This window comes from Salvia splendens, chromosome 5 (genome assembly GCF_004379255.2).
Source record: "Salvia splendens isolate huo1 chromosome 5, SspV2, whole genome shotgun sequence".
Classification (NCBI taxonomy): domain Eukaryota; kingdom Viridiplantae; phylum Streptophyta; class Magnoliopsida; order Lamiales; family Lamiaceae; genus Salvia; species Salvia splendens.
Window position 1 is genome coordinate 2,644,591 of NC_056036.1, and position 13,011 is coordinate 2,657,601.

Here is a 13,011-nt window from a genome sequence, read left to right on the forward strand (position 1 = left end):
GAGATTTTTTTTAAAAAAAAATTCGCTGGTTTTTTTTTTTGAGAAAGAGACAGAAAAACGAGAGGAAGCAGAAGTTTCCTTAATTAATGGTTTTTAAAATCAATTCCTTAATCAATGATTTTCTTAATTAATGTTTTTTAATTAACCCGTTAATTAATGAAAATTAGTGAAGTTCGTTAAATAATAAATATTCTATGCATAAATATACTTTTAAATTTTAATATACAATAATTTATAATTTTCAATATTTTAAAATAATGAATAATAAAAGCTAAATGTTCTGACATGAGAGTTAAATGTAGCCAAAAAAAGAAAATATTCCATTTAAGCTCTAATCTAAATCGATAATACGTTAAATTTAAATTGAAGCAGAACCAGAATTAGTACAAAGTTACTATTCAAGTTATAACGTGGATTGCATGTGCGACCATGACAAGAGCAGAGTAATTTTTGGTGTCGACAAGCATTAAAGGAAATTGACTGTATTCTTTTGGAATTATGCAATGGGATGGTATTAGTTGTCAAATTCTTTACTTGGAACAATTTTTTTTGTTTGACCACAAGTGTGCCGAATCCGCTTTCAGTGGAATTGGATTAATCCTATTCGATCGGGCTTGCGGATTAAAGACGAAAATCTCACATGAAAGCGGAATCGGATTAATCCTATTCGATTAAGGACGAATGGAATTGGATTAATCCTATTCGATCGGGCTTGCGGATTAAAGACGAAAATCTCACATGAAAGCGGAATCGGATTAATCCTATTCGATTAAGGACGAAAGTCTCACATGTAAGCGGAATCGGATTAATCCTATTAGACCGGGCTTGCGGATTAAGGACGAAAGTCTCACAACGGGTGGTGGGGTTTGAACTCGTGACCTCAAGGTCACCACAACTCCTCGCTGCCTACTACGCTACACTCCGTTGATTTACTAGGACTATTTTTACTTGTTACTATGCTAGATATTTTTGAACTTGAAAGTTGTGCGTGTGGATATGTCCAAACAAAGACAAATATGGATCACTCATTCTAAAACCATAATTATCATTCTCCTTTTTCCATGTGCTAAATTAAAACCCTCGCAATGGAGAAATTGCATTCTTCTTTTTTCTCGTTTTTAATTTATTCTTGTTTTTTTATTTTTTTTCTCTTATTTTATTCTATTTTATTTCTTCTTCTATTTTATTATTTACATTTAATTTACTAAATACCACTAACAGTACTTTAAAAAAATTCTATCGGTCTCTCTTACTTTACCAATTATGCATTAAACCTCGTGCCTAATCAAATGTTCATACTTTTCATAGACGGGGGAGTATGATTTTGTGAAGAAAAATAAGGAAATAAATTAATGAAATATGAGCTCCCCTTTATACATTAGTTTTATAAATGTAAGTGCAATGATATAGTTGAATGGTGGATCCACTTATCTAAAGCAAATGTGATTTTAAATCATGAACATCCTAAAATGACAAAATAAGACATTTTTTCACTGAGGGGTACTATTGTCTCCATCCCACGATTTAAAATCCCTCTTTGATTCGGTGCAATTTTCAAGAAATGTGAAGAAAAATGAATGAAAAAAGTTAGTAAAATGCAGATCCCAATTTTTATATACTACTAATTTTAACATAACACACGACATTGACATGATCAATAACAAAAATTCTACTGGAACAGGAGCAATCGAAGTAGAATACTGAACTAAGAATACACATGAAGAAAATGGAAGGAAAACAATATGATCAGGGAAAAATAAATAAATAAAATAAAACACAAATACAGTTCCTAAAATTAAGAGGCCATTATCTAAAAAGGCAACAACAATATGCTGAAGTGCTGAACTACTGAAACTAACGAAGACTCTTACCTTGAATTAAGTTCTAAAAATTTAATCTATCTCTATGACTTTACTACACTACAACAAAATAACTATTAAGGACAATTTTAGTGCAATTAAGTACGTTAGTTTGCCCTTAATTTAAGTATGCTTTCTTTTGCGTCCTAAATTATTATTATTTAAAAAAAAACCAACGTAAGTAATTACGTCTCAGTTTTTGTATCCTTAAAAAATAGTATTAAGTTTTTTTGTAGTGTAATAACAAGCTATGGATGACAACAAATAAATTAACACAGTTTATAAACTAAATAAATATGGGGCTGCAGATTGATATAATAGAGAACCCACCAAAACAGCTCATAGAATTAGTTTTCGAAATAAAAAAGAAGCAAAAGAGTCATTAATTGACCCTTTCAATATTTAAAGTAACCATCTTTCAAAAAAATATATAAATATAAAAATAATAAGAGGGCCAAAATAAAAAAAAAGAAAGAAAAAAGAGTGGCATTTCAAAAATAGGGTATTTCATGTAAATTAAACTTTTCATATGGAGTAACTCTTTTAATGTGTTCAAATTTTGTAATCATTCAAGAATATGGTGCTAATATAATTAAATATTAATTATATTTCAATAAATGAAATTATTTAATTTAATAAAATAATACGATGTAATTTTGTTGACGTCTTGATAATATCATGTAAATAAGCAGTTACGTTAAATTCATTCAATCCTAAAATCATGTGTGGTATGCAAAGTCCATATTTGGCAATTTTAAAACTGATACCCTTGGCGGGTTTAAAAAAGAAAGTCCATCTGCTGATGGTCAAATAATCATATTACATTAATGACTTCGTTAATTAGATTTTAACAATAATTGAAACGGTCTACTCCAATTAATGATGATTGGACATCAAGTTGAAAAACTGAAATTTCCTAGTATTTGATTTTAATGATGACAGAAATTTTTATTTCGTTCACAATATATGTAATCGCATCGGCACCATTTTAAGCTCAGTTTCAAACAAAACAAAAAATATTTAAAAAAAGCTAAAATTTGAACGATGAATGCCCTAAAACAAGCTTGAAATGGGAAAATGATGAATCATTTTCTTATCTTCGACAATTTTAGAGAAATGGGGAGATACAGACAGGGAAGGCGAAGAAGGGTGAAACAAGGGAGGAGATAGAGGAAATTGGCAGTAGATAGTAGTAACTGAAATTGTAGATGTATCATATATATAGGTAAATCTATTTAGACAAGTAAATTTTTATGTGTAATTCTGCTATAGGTGCATTTGGTTATACTATTAAATTCATGTGTGTTTTTTTGTTGAAGTAATTGTTGACATATATGTATCTCAATTAAATTCGAATTTAACGTATTAGAATCATTTCTTTTATTAGGTTTCATTTTATCAAAATATTATTTATAATAATTTGACACACATGACAAATTGATATTTAATCAGGACAAATTTGACAATTCCATTTTTTGTCGTTAAGTCATGGACCCACCCAATTAATTAGTGGAGTATATTATCGAGAATATTCAACATGCATTTTCGATTTGGAGTGTAGTTATATTGATTAGATTTTTTGGAACCTAATTTTTGCCTTAAACCCACACACAGAAAATATCTGAAATATTCCCTATGTCTTCTAAAAATACTCCATCCGTTCCATATTAAGAGTTTTGTTTTGCTATTTCGATTCGTCCACAATAAGAGTCATATTTCACTTTTATCATGAATGTTAAGTAGGCCACACATTTCACGAATTTATTTTACTCATATTTTATTATTATAAAACTAATATATATAAGTATGACTCATAATGCACTAATTTATTCAATTCATTTTTCTTTATATTTTTAAATACTCGTTTATAATTAAATAAGACTCTTATTGCAAAATAGGGAGAGTGATAACTTTTAAAATGACCTGAGTTTTAATATAAAATTAATAAAATAAGAAAAATGGAAAGAAAAGTGTTAATGTGACTGAGGTAGTAGTAGAAATAATGAGCTTCCTTTCAAAGCTATTTTTATGACACGTCGTACGAATTTTACTATGTTGAGAGTGTTTCTGTAAAGCAATTTGATAAGGCTAAATATGCAGCCTTAACGATACGTCAAAATCCAGAATAATATACTCAAAAGTTTCTTCAATGCAATCAACAATTCAACTTTACTTTTTTTAATTTTTAGTATTACATTAAGTCCGAGGTCTCTGTGTTGTTTGAGAAATAAGAAAGAAATGGAAGAGAGATAAAAGTGCCGTGGAGAAAAAAACTCGGGGTGAATAGTGAATAACTTTATCTGTATGCTATTTATAGTCTCATTTTGAACCTCATGTGTTTTAATAAATTATTTAACTTTATGAATAAAAATGAGGAAATAAGTTAATAGAATGTAGACCTCACTTTTCTTTATTGATTTTATAGTAGAATGTGAGTGTAATGATTTAATTGAGTGGTGTGACTCACCTACCTTTAATGAAGAAAAAGCAAATGGGACTTTAAATCGCAGATACCCAGACACAGCAAAATGCGACATTTTTTTCATGAATGGGGGGAGTACGTGAAATAAAGGTAAAATGCCAAAAAAACTAGTACTTCGGTCCTCTATCTAGCATTAGGAGTCCCGGTCGAGTTCGACATAAGTTTTAAAAAATATTCAATTCATCTCATAAAAAATGAAACGTTTATCTTTTCAAATTGTCCCCTTAAAATGACACATTCTCTACCATGGAAATAATATTATATATACTTTATTCTCTTAGCTTATCTCACAAATACAAATGTTTTATACAGTATTTAATAAAATGGAGAGGATATAATAAAAAGTGGGCGGAAAAGGAGAAGGATCCTGTGGTTAAAAACCACAGCAGCCAATGCTGTGCCACAAAACGCAGAAGTTTTCTAATGAAACGGCAGCAAACATTTAATATTCAAATAATTCAATTCATCCCTCCACCCCTACCCCCTACCCCTACCCCTACCCCTACCCCCTACCCTTAATCCTACCCCTACCCATACCCCTACCCACTACCCCACGTTTTCTATTAATCCAATAGGTATTTGTTTGGATGCAGCAAATATTTGATATATTCATTTCATCTCCCACAATAAGTTGATAAACGATTCATTTAATCTCCACTTAACTTTATTTTTTTAATCATTGGTAGGAAACTTGGCTTGAACTATTTCTTTTAATTTATTTACTTTTTTTGTAACAAATTCTATTGAATTCTTTTCATAATTATACTAGTATTTTTAGTTATATTTCTTATTGAATTCATTCGCATTAATATAATTTTTTGTTACACTCGCCATTGAACCCTTTGTAATCATTTTCTTAATATTTCGTATTCATTAATTATTTTTGTAAATTGAGTATACTATGATTGAGTTTCAATAACATGCATTTGATTTACAAGTAAATAACTTTTTGGCTAGTCATTTTAATTTTCTTATTTTGATAATTAAATTTAAGGTGTTTTTTACTAAATAAATAAATAAAAGTATACCATAAAAAAAGAATAAAAATATTAAGTAAAAGAAGTAAATTTATGTTAAACCATAACATACACTTTTTTCTTTTAATATTTTTTTATGGAACATCTTTAATATTTTTAATAATAAAGTATAAGTTAAATATTAAAATGAATTATAACTTAAAAAATTAGAAAAACAAACATTTATACCTAAACTACTGTATAACTAAGAAAACCTAATAAAGAATTAAAGAATTTAGTGTTTAAGTATATATTCAAACAAAATGTACATGAATTCATAGAATTAAATGAATTAGAAAAACAAACATTTATACCTAAACTACTGTGACAAGTTCTCCCCTCCGGGCATATATGGTTGGCCCCGGGAATTGTCCGTTCACGGTGAGCAATGACTTTTTGGTGCATAGCCTTGTATGATTAGAATTTACCACCTAAAACAAGTTCAGATTTAAACCAACTTTGGTGCATAGCCTTGTATGATTAGAATTTACTCCATCCGTCCCATGCTATTTGCACTTTTGATTTTATGCCGTAAATTTGGGATTGATTTTTTAGCGTAATTAAATTATAATTTTAAGTGTAATAAGATATCAATTAATAAAGAAACTCTTAACTTAATCTAACGTATTAATTAAATACATCAATTATAACTTAAACTATAAATAATGTAAGTAGTTTATGACGAGCTGAAATGGAAGAGTGGGCGTCGTCACGGTGACGCAAAAATTCATTTTTTTTAAAAAAAATTCGAATTTAATAAAAAAAATTTTTTTGCAACGGTATTGTTACCGTTTTTTTTTGCCATTATTTATTTATTTTTTTATTTTTTTAAATTTATTTACTCTATAAATACTCCTATTTCATACTCATTTCACTCACAAACACACATCTATTCCTCTCAAATCCTCTCTATTTCCACCCCAATTTTCATCTCAAATCAACTCTGTTTTTCTTTTCCCAAAGGACACGCGACTCTAGCGCACACACCCAACTCCAACAGGATCTAATTGAGCACATTTGGGCAAACTTTGGCGGATGAAATTATTAAAATTGTGTACTTTTATTTTTTTTAGGATTTTAATTGTGTGCTTTTTATTTTTTAAAGTTTAAGTTGTAACTTTGTTTTAATGTTGTGTGTTTTTTAATAAAGTGTGTTTGTTTTTTATTAAAGTGTGTTTGTTTTAATTGAATTGAGTTGGAAATAAAAATAAAAAATGAAATTGAATGAATAGTAATTTAAGGAACGGTTAAAGAACGGAGGATTACAGGTTCCGTTCCTTAGTTAAGGAATGGAGTAAAAAAGTACAGTGGGACCCGCAAATAGTAGTTTAAGGAACGGTATAAGAACAGCGTTGTGGATGGCCTTATACTCCACTGTCTTATGATGATTATCTTATTTTCACTCCTGTGATAATTTCATCGTGTTTAACGAATTGAACGTCTACCTACAAAGATGTGCTAGGCTGCTAGCAATACATCATAGACATGCTATTTCATGTAATCTAATTTTCTTAATCTCCCTTATTTTTGTGACCAACTACAGAGACATTTTTTTTACTAAAAGCAACACGATTCATTTATGTTATTTTTCTCTTTTAATTTCATCTACATTTTTTCAAATGACTTGTAATACACAAGTTTAATTTCATTGATAATATATGTTACTTTAACTTGTCAATATGTGCAGGTTTCATAACCCAATAATTATATCATCTTAGATAGCTGTAGAGAAGTTTAAATATATGCTACTTTGACTTGTCAAATATGTGCAGATTTCATAACCTAATAATTATATCATCTTAGATAGCGATGAACAGCACTAAAAAAGGGTCGATATGGTTACTTTATATAACTGTGTCTTTTAATACAGTAGATGTTTAGAGCAAGGTTTTATTCCAAATGGTTTTCCAAAACTCTTAGCTATCTTAGGTAAAAGAAATTAATTATGTTAAGCTAGTTAATAAACTTATTAATAATTAATAAATATAGAATATTTTAAGTACGAATAATAAAATTAAAAAATTAGTCTGAATTACGGTTATCCGGATTTGAAATTAAATGTGTACAGTTATAAAAACGAATTTAAAATAAAAATAATTATTCGCAAAAATTATTTTCAATCAATCGATAGCTGAAACTATTTGTGAAGTTGAAAGTGATGAAACAACAACTGTGGAAAAGAGGATAAGATTACAATCAATATACTTAATTATTTCATTCCAATTACCATTCAAATGCATAATTAACACAAAGTCTTAACTTAACAAACACAAACACAAACACAAGCATAAAAATGCAGCTAACTAATGATTTCAACAGTTTCATAACCTTTGTCAATCGACGCCTTCACTGCATCGAGAACGAGTTGCGTCTTCCTGCTAAGCGTCGGCCACTTCTTCTCGGGTTTCACACCATCGTATTTGATGCTTCCCACCAATCTAGAGAACTCCTTCAAAAGAAAGTTTCGTATCCCACGTTGGAAAAAGATGAATGAATGCTCTAAACATGTATTTATAAAAGAAAATACTTCAACATATTTTGTCCCACATCGAAAGTGAAACATAAAACATTCAAGGATGTCTCTATAAAAGAGAAACAACCAAGAATGTTTTTGTCCCACATCGAAAGTGATACATAAAACATTCAAGGATGTCTCTATAAAAGAGAAACAACCAAGAATGTTTTTGTCCCACATCGAAAGTGAAACATAAAACATTCAAGGATGTCTCTATAAAAGAGAAACAACCAAGAATGGTTTCACAAATTCGCAAGCTCATCAAATATATATGGGCTATTGTGAATTTCTTGTATTCATTTATTAGTAAAAATTGTTTTTTAATATAAAAATCAATTTTCATAAATAAAAAATATTTTGTTTAAAGTTCATGAACCGGCACCGCCGGTTCATGAACCGGAACCGGAACCGGCGGTTCAAACCAAAAACCGGTGGTTTTGAACCGCCTCTTGAACCGGCGGTTTTTTTAACCGGAACCGCCGGGACCCTTGGCGGGCCGGTTCCGGTTCATACATATGGTGAACCGTGAACCGCCGGTTAATGAACCGGAACCGGCGGTTCCGAACCGTTGTGCATGCCTAGTTAGAAGATATTGGAGCGCCGTAAATTGGTTGTCATGTTGAACAATCAGTCGTGTTTGTCGAGCAATAGTATGATGTTAAAAATTAGACTTTGTTCGTAAATTATGGGAACACACTTGAGGACAATTTTTTGTTCCGATTTGAACGTTAAGCAGATAATACTATAAATGTAAATATACTAACTCCGTATACTAGACATACTAAATTCAGATATAAAATTAGAGAATGGGGATCTAGCTTTGATGTTGTTTTCTTCCTTTGTTGATGAAGTAGTAATATTCAAAAAAACACAAAGTAATGAATAATGATGGGTTTTGAGGAACACTGAAGAAAATTTAGGGTGTAGTAGTACTATTTGGATTTTGACGTATCGATATTAAAGAATGATGGCCTCTTGCAAAATGCTTCATCCGTTCCATAATAATAGAGTTATTTTGCCATTTTTGTATGTTCCATAGTAATAGAGTTATTTCCATTTTTAATAAAAGTCAACATATTTTTCCACACCTACTTTACTCCCTCATACTTTTTTCTCTCTTCATCTCTCTACCTTTTTCATTTTCCACTTTATTCTCCATTTACTTAACTCACTTAACACAATTTTTTTTAATTTCCGTTCCGAAAAGAAACGTCTTCATTACCATAGAACGGAGGGAGTACTATATTGGATCCTTTAATATGGAAGTTGGAACCACTATTATTCCACTTATCGGATTGTAACAAATATTGTTTGGTCAAATTTGGTGCATCCCACGACATAAATTATGATCCTCGGTCTCTAAAAATTTATCATTTATTTTCATTTTCGTCTATTCCTAAAAATATGTCACTTTTTCAATTTTACCATTTTTAGCAGTGAACCTCATATTCCACTAACTTATTTCACTCACATTTTATTACTCCCTCCGTCTCATAAAAGATGTCTCACATTCCTTTTTAGTTTGACCCATTAAAAGATGTCACATTTCCATTTTTGGAAAAATGTTCTCTCTCACACTAATATAAATATTATAGTTTCTCTCTACACTTAACCCACCAACAAAACCTCCTGAAATCTCGTGCGGTCCTACAAGTGTGACATTTTTTATGAGACGGAAGGAGTATAAAACTAATAATATAAAAGTAGGATCTACATGTCACTAACTTTTTCAATTCACTTTCTAATGTATTTCTTAAAAGTCGTGTCAGATCAAATGGCGACAAATTCTAAGGAACCGAGAGAGTAATAGTTCAATTTGTTTTCAATTGTCCACGAAAAATCATGTGAAATTGTATCTGATACGAAAGCCAAAAAAAAATCATACATGGACGTCATCACAAGTAAGTTAAATGATCAATGTCGTCTAATCATAAAAAATTATTTTGATTGTTTGGTCGAAAAATTATTAATATAGTAACATAGACATATTTTTTTGCAGAATAATTGATAATAAATTTAAATTTCTATGTTTTTCTGTCTGATTATAAAGTTTTAGTGCAGACCATAATTTGACCTAAAATCATGAACTTTTTGCAAATTTATCCTAAAAAATGAATGGACTAAATCGTTTAGACTAGAACGAATTTCCACCAAGTAGTGTGTCGGTAGTTCCAAACTTCCGATCACCACCGACAACAAGAAGGAAAGTAGGAAACCATCATTTTTCCCTTTTTAAATAAACAAAAAAAAACTAGACCACATGTTTAAGAAAAATCAGCGTTATAAATTGTGAACATATTTAGAAACAGCAAGTAAAAAGGGAAAATGTTTTCAGCTGCCAATGTTTTCATGCTTTGCTTCTTAGGTCCAATAATTATGCTCAAAGAAGTAACATTGGTCCATGCTATAGTTCGTAGCTACAAGTTTGAGGTATACTTCTTTTGCTTTCATACTTCACTATTTTGTTTTCTTTGAAATGCTAACAATATAGTAACTTGTAAATTGTAATTACATTTCTGCAGTTGGTAAATTCGTTACACACTAAACTATGCAGCAGCAAGACCATGCTTACGATAAACGGACAGTCCCCGGGGCCGACCATATATGCGAGAAGGGGTGATTTGGTCGTAGTCGATATTGTCAATCGTGCCGACCAAAATATAACCATCCACTGGTATAAATATTTGCAACACTAATTCACACATAAAATGTAATACTATCATTATTGATCTATGGTGATTATATATAGGCATGGGGTAAAAATGCCGAGATATCCGTGGTCGGATGGGACAAACTATGTGACACAGTGCCCAATTCAACCCGGCAAAAGGTTTAGGCAACGGATGATCCTCTCCGACGAGGAGGGCACTCTGTGGTGGCACGCTCACAGCGACTGGTCTCGCAATTCTGTGTATGGCGCTATCGTAATTCTACCGCCGAAGAGGGAGTCGTATCCTTTCCCTAAGCCCCATGCTCATGTTCCCATATTAATTGGTATAGTGGTTTCCGTTCTCTTTTTTATTGTCACATGTCATTTGTAAACACTTTCACTAAAACTATTGCAGGAGAGTGGTGGAAAGGTGATGTGCAAAAAATGATGAAGGATTTTCTAAGTGGTGGAGGAAATCCTCTAGTTTATGATGCTTTCCTCATCAATGGCCAACCCGGAGACTTGTACCCATGCTCAACACAAGGTGGATTTTTCAATAGTATTATTATTTAATGAAATCAACATTAAAAAAAAATTATAACGTGGGCAGATACATACAAATTGAGTGTGGAGTTTGGAAAGACGTACTTGCTCCGATTAATTAACGCGGTGATGGACTACATCATGTTCTTCAAAATCACCAACCACAGCTTCATCGTCGTCGGCACCGACGGTGCCTACACAAAGCCGCTGCGGACGGATTACGTGGCGATATCCCCGGGCCAAACCATTGATTTGCTTCTAGAAGCCAACCAGCCGCCCGGCCATTACTACATGGCCGCGCAGATATACTTGACCACCCCGACCATGGACGGGGGCAGATACGTGAGCACCCCGACCACTGGGATCATCCAGTACGTCGGGAACTACACCCTGTCTCCGCCTCTGCTTCCGTCTTTTCCCGAGTACAACGACACCGCGGCGTCCTTTCATTTCACTAACATGCTCAGAAGTAGTACTGTTGCTACAAGTGTTCCTGACAGGGTGGAGAAGAGACTGTTCTTCACCCTGTCAATCAATCTGTCCCCATGCACGAAAAGGTCATGCGTGGGGACGACTAGGCTGATGTCGAGCATGAACAATATAACGACGCTGCTGCCCATGGACATGAACGTGCTGGAGGCGTACTACAGAGGGATCCCGGGGGTTTACGAGACTGGCTTCCCGGAGTATCCGGCTCGAGCTTTCAACTACACTGAAGTTAGCGTGCCAAAGAATGAGTCCGCGTCCGAGCTCGGAAGAGCTGTTATTGTTGTGGAGTATGGCACCGCGGTGGAAGTGGTGTTTCAGGCGACCAACCTCGCCCAAAGCGTTGATCATCCCATGCATTTGCACGGATACAGCTTCTACGTTGTTGGGTCCGGGTTAGGGGATTTCGACCCGATAAAGGATCCGCCCAAGTATAATCTCGTTGACCCGCCGTTGATGCAAAACATCGCCGTGCCCAGGAGCGGATGGACCGCTATCAGATTTAAGGCCAACAATCCAGGTAGATATATTTTACTAGTGTAATTAATTAATTAATTAATTAATACTAATATTTTGTTGGATATATGTTTAAGGAGTTTGGTTCATGCACTGCCATTTCGAGCTGCATTTGAGCTGGGGAATGAAGGTGGTGTTCATCGTTAAGGATGGGGAACGAGCCGATGAGAAGATGTTGCCGCCGCCGCCGGATATGCCAAGTTGCGGTGGACAAGTCTCATCTCCTACTCCTCTTGTATTTGGTGCCATACTAGGGAAGAAGAGAGATGAGGTTGAATGAATTTTTCATTTACTATGATATTATGTTATGTACACTATTTTAATTAATAAGGACTACTCCACTACTTTACTTGTCTGTAGTAACTGAATGCATTCAATTATAGCACCTGATGATGTACTTATCACTACCTTTCATTATTGAATGCATTATTGAATTTTTCATTTTTGGAGTGCATAACATAGGGACTACTGTTAGAGCATCCACTACGCGTCGCGCCGGCGTCCCGCGACGCGTTGCAGCTCGCAGTCCCGTCTCGCGCCCCGTCCCGCGTCCCGTGTCCCCGAGACAAGCGACGGGCCGTCTCGCCACGCGCCTAGGCGACGTGACGCGACCCAGCGTCGTGCGTGACGCCCAATCGCCGGCCCGCGAGTAGGCGTCGTCACGTGCTGACGCAATAAATCAATTTTTTTTAAAAAAAATCGAATTTTTAAAAAATACTTTTTATTTATAAAAATTGTTTTTATATTTAAAAACAATTTTTACAAATAAATAAATACAAGAAATTCGTAATAGCCCACATATATTTGATGGGCTTGCGAATTTATGAAACTCATTCTTGGTTGCTTCTCTTTTATAGAGACAACCTTGAATGTTTTATGTTCCACTTTCGATGTGGGACAAAGTCATTCTTGGTTGTTTCTCTTTTATAGAGACAACCTTGAAT

General features: G+C 33.1%; 1 protein-coding gene across 1 annotated transcript; it reads left to right on the forward strand.

Moving 5' to 3' along the window:
• Positions 1–10,141: 10,141 nt before the first annotated feature.
• LOC121805856 (laccase-14-like) lies at positions 10,142–12,508 on the forward strand. Its single transcript, XM_042205881.1, has 6 exons — positions 10,142–10,302; positions 10,395–10,546; positions 10,622–10,866; positions 10,938–11,066; positions 11,133–12,071; positions 12,145–12,508. The coding sequence occupies exons 1-6, from the start codon at positions 10,198–10,200 to the stop codon at positions 12,345–12,347; spliced, it is 1,773 nt and encodes a 590-aa protein (XP_042061815.1). The 5' UTR covers positions 10,142–10,197; the 3' UTR covers positions 12,348–12,508.
• Positions 12,509–13,011: the final 503 nt, after the last annotated feature.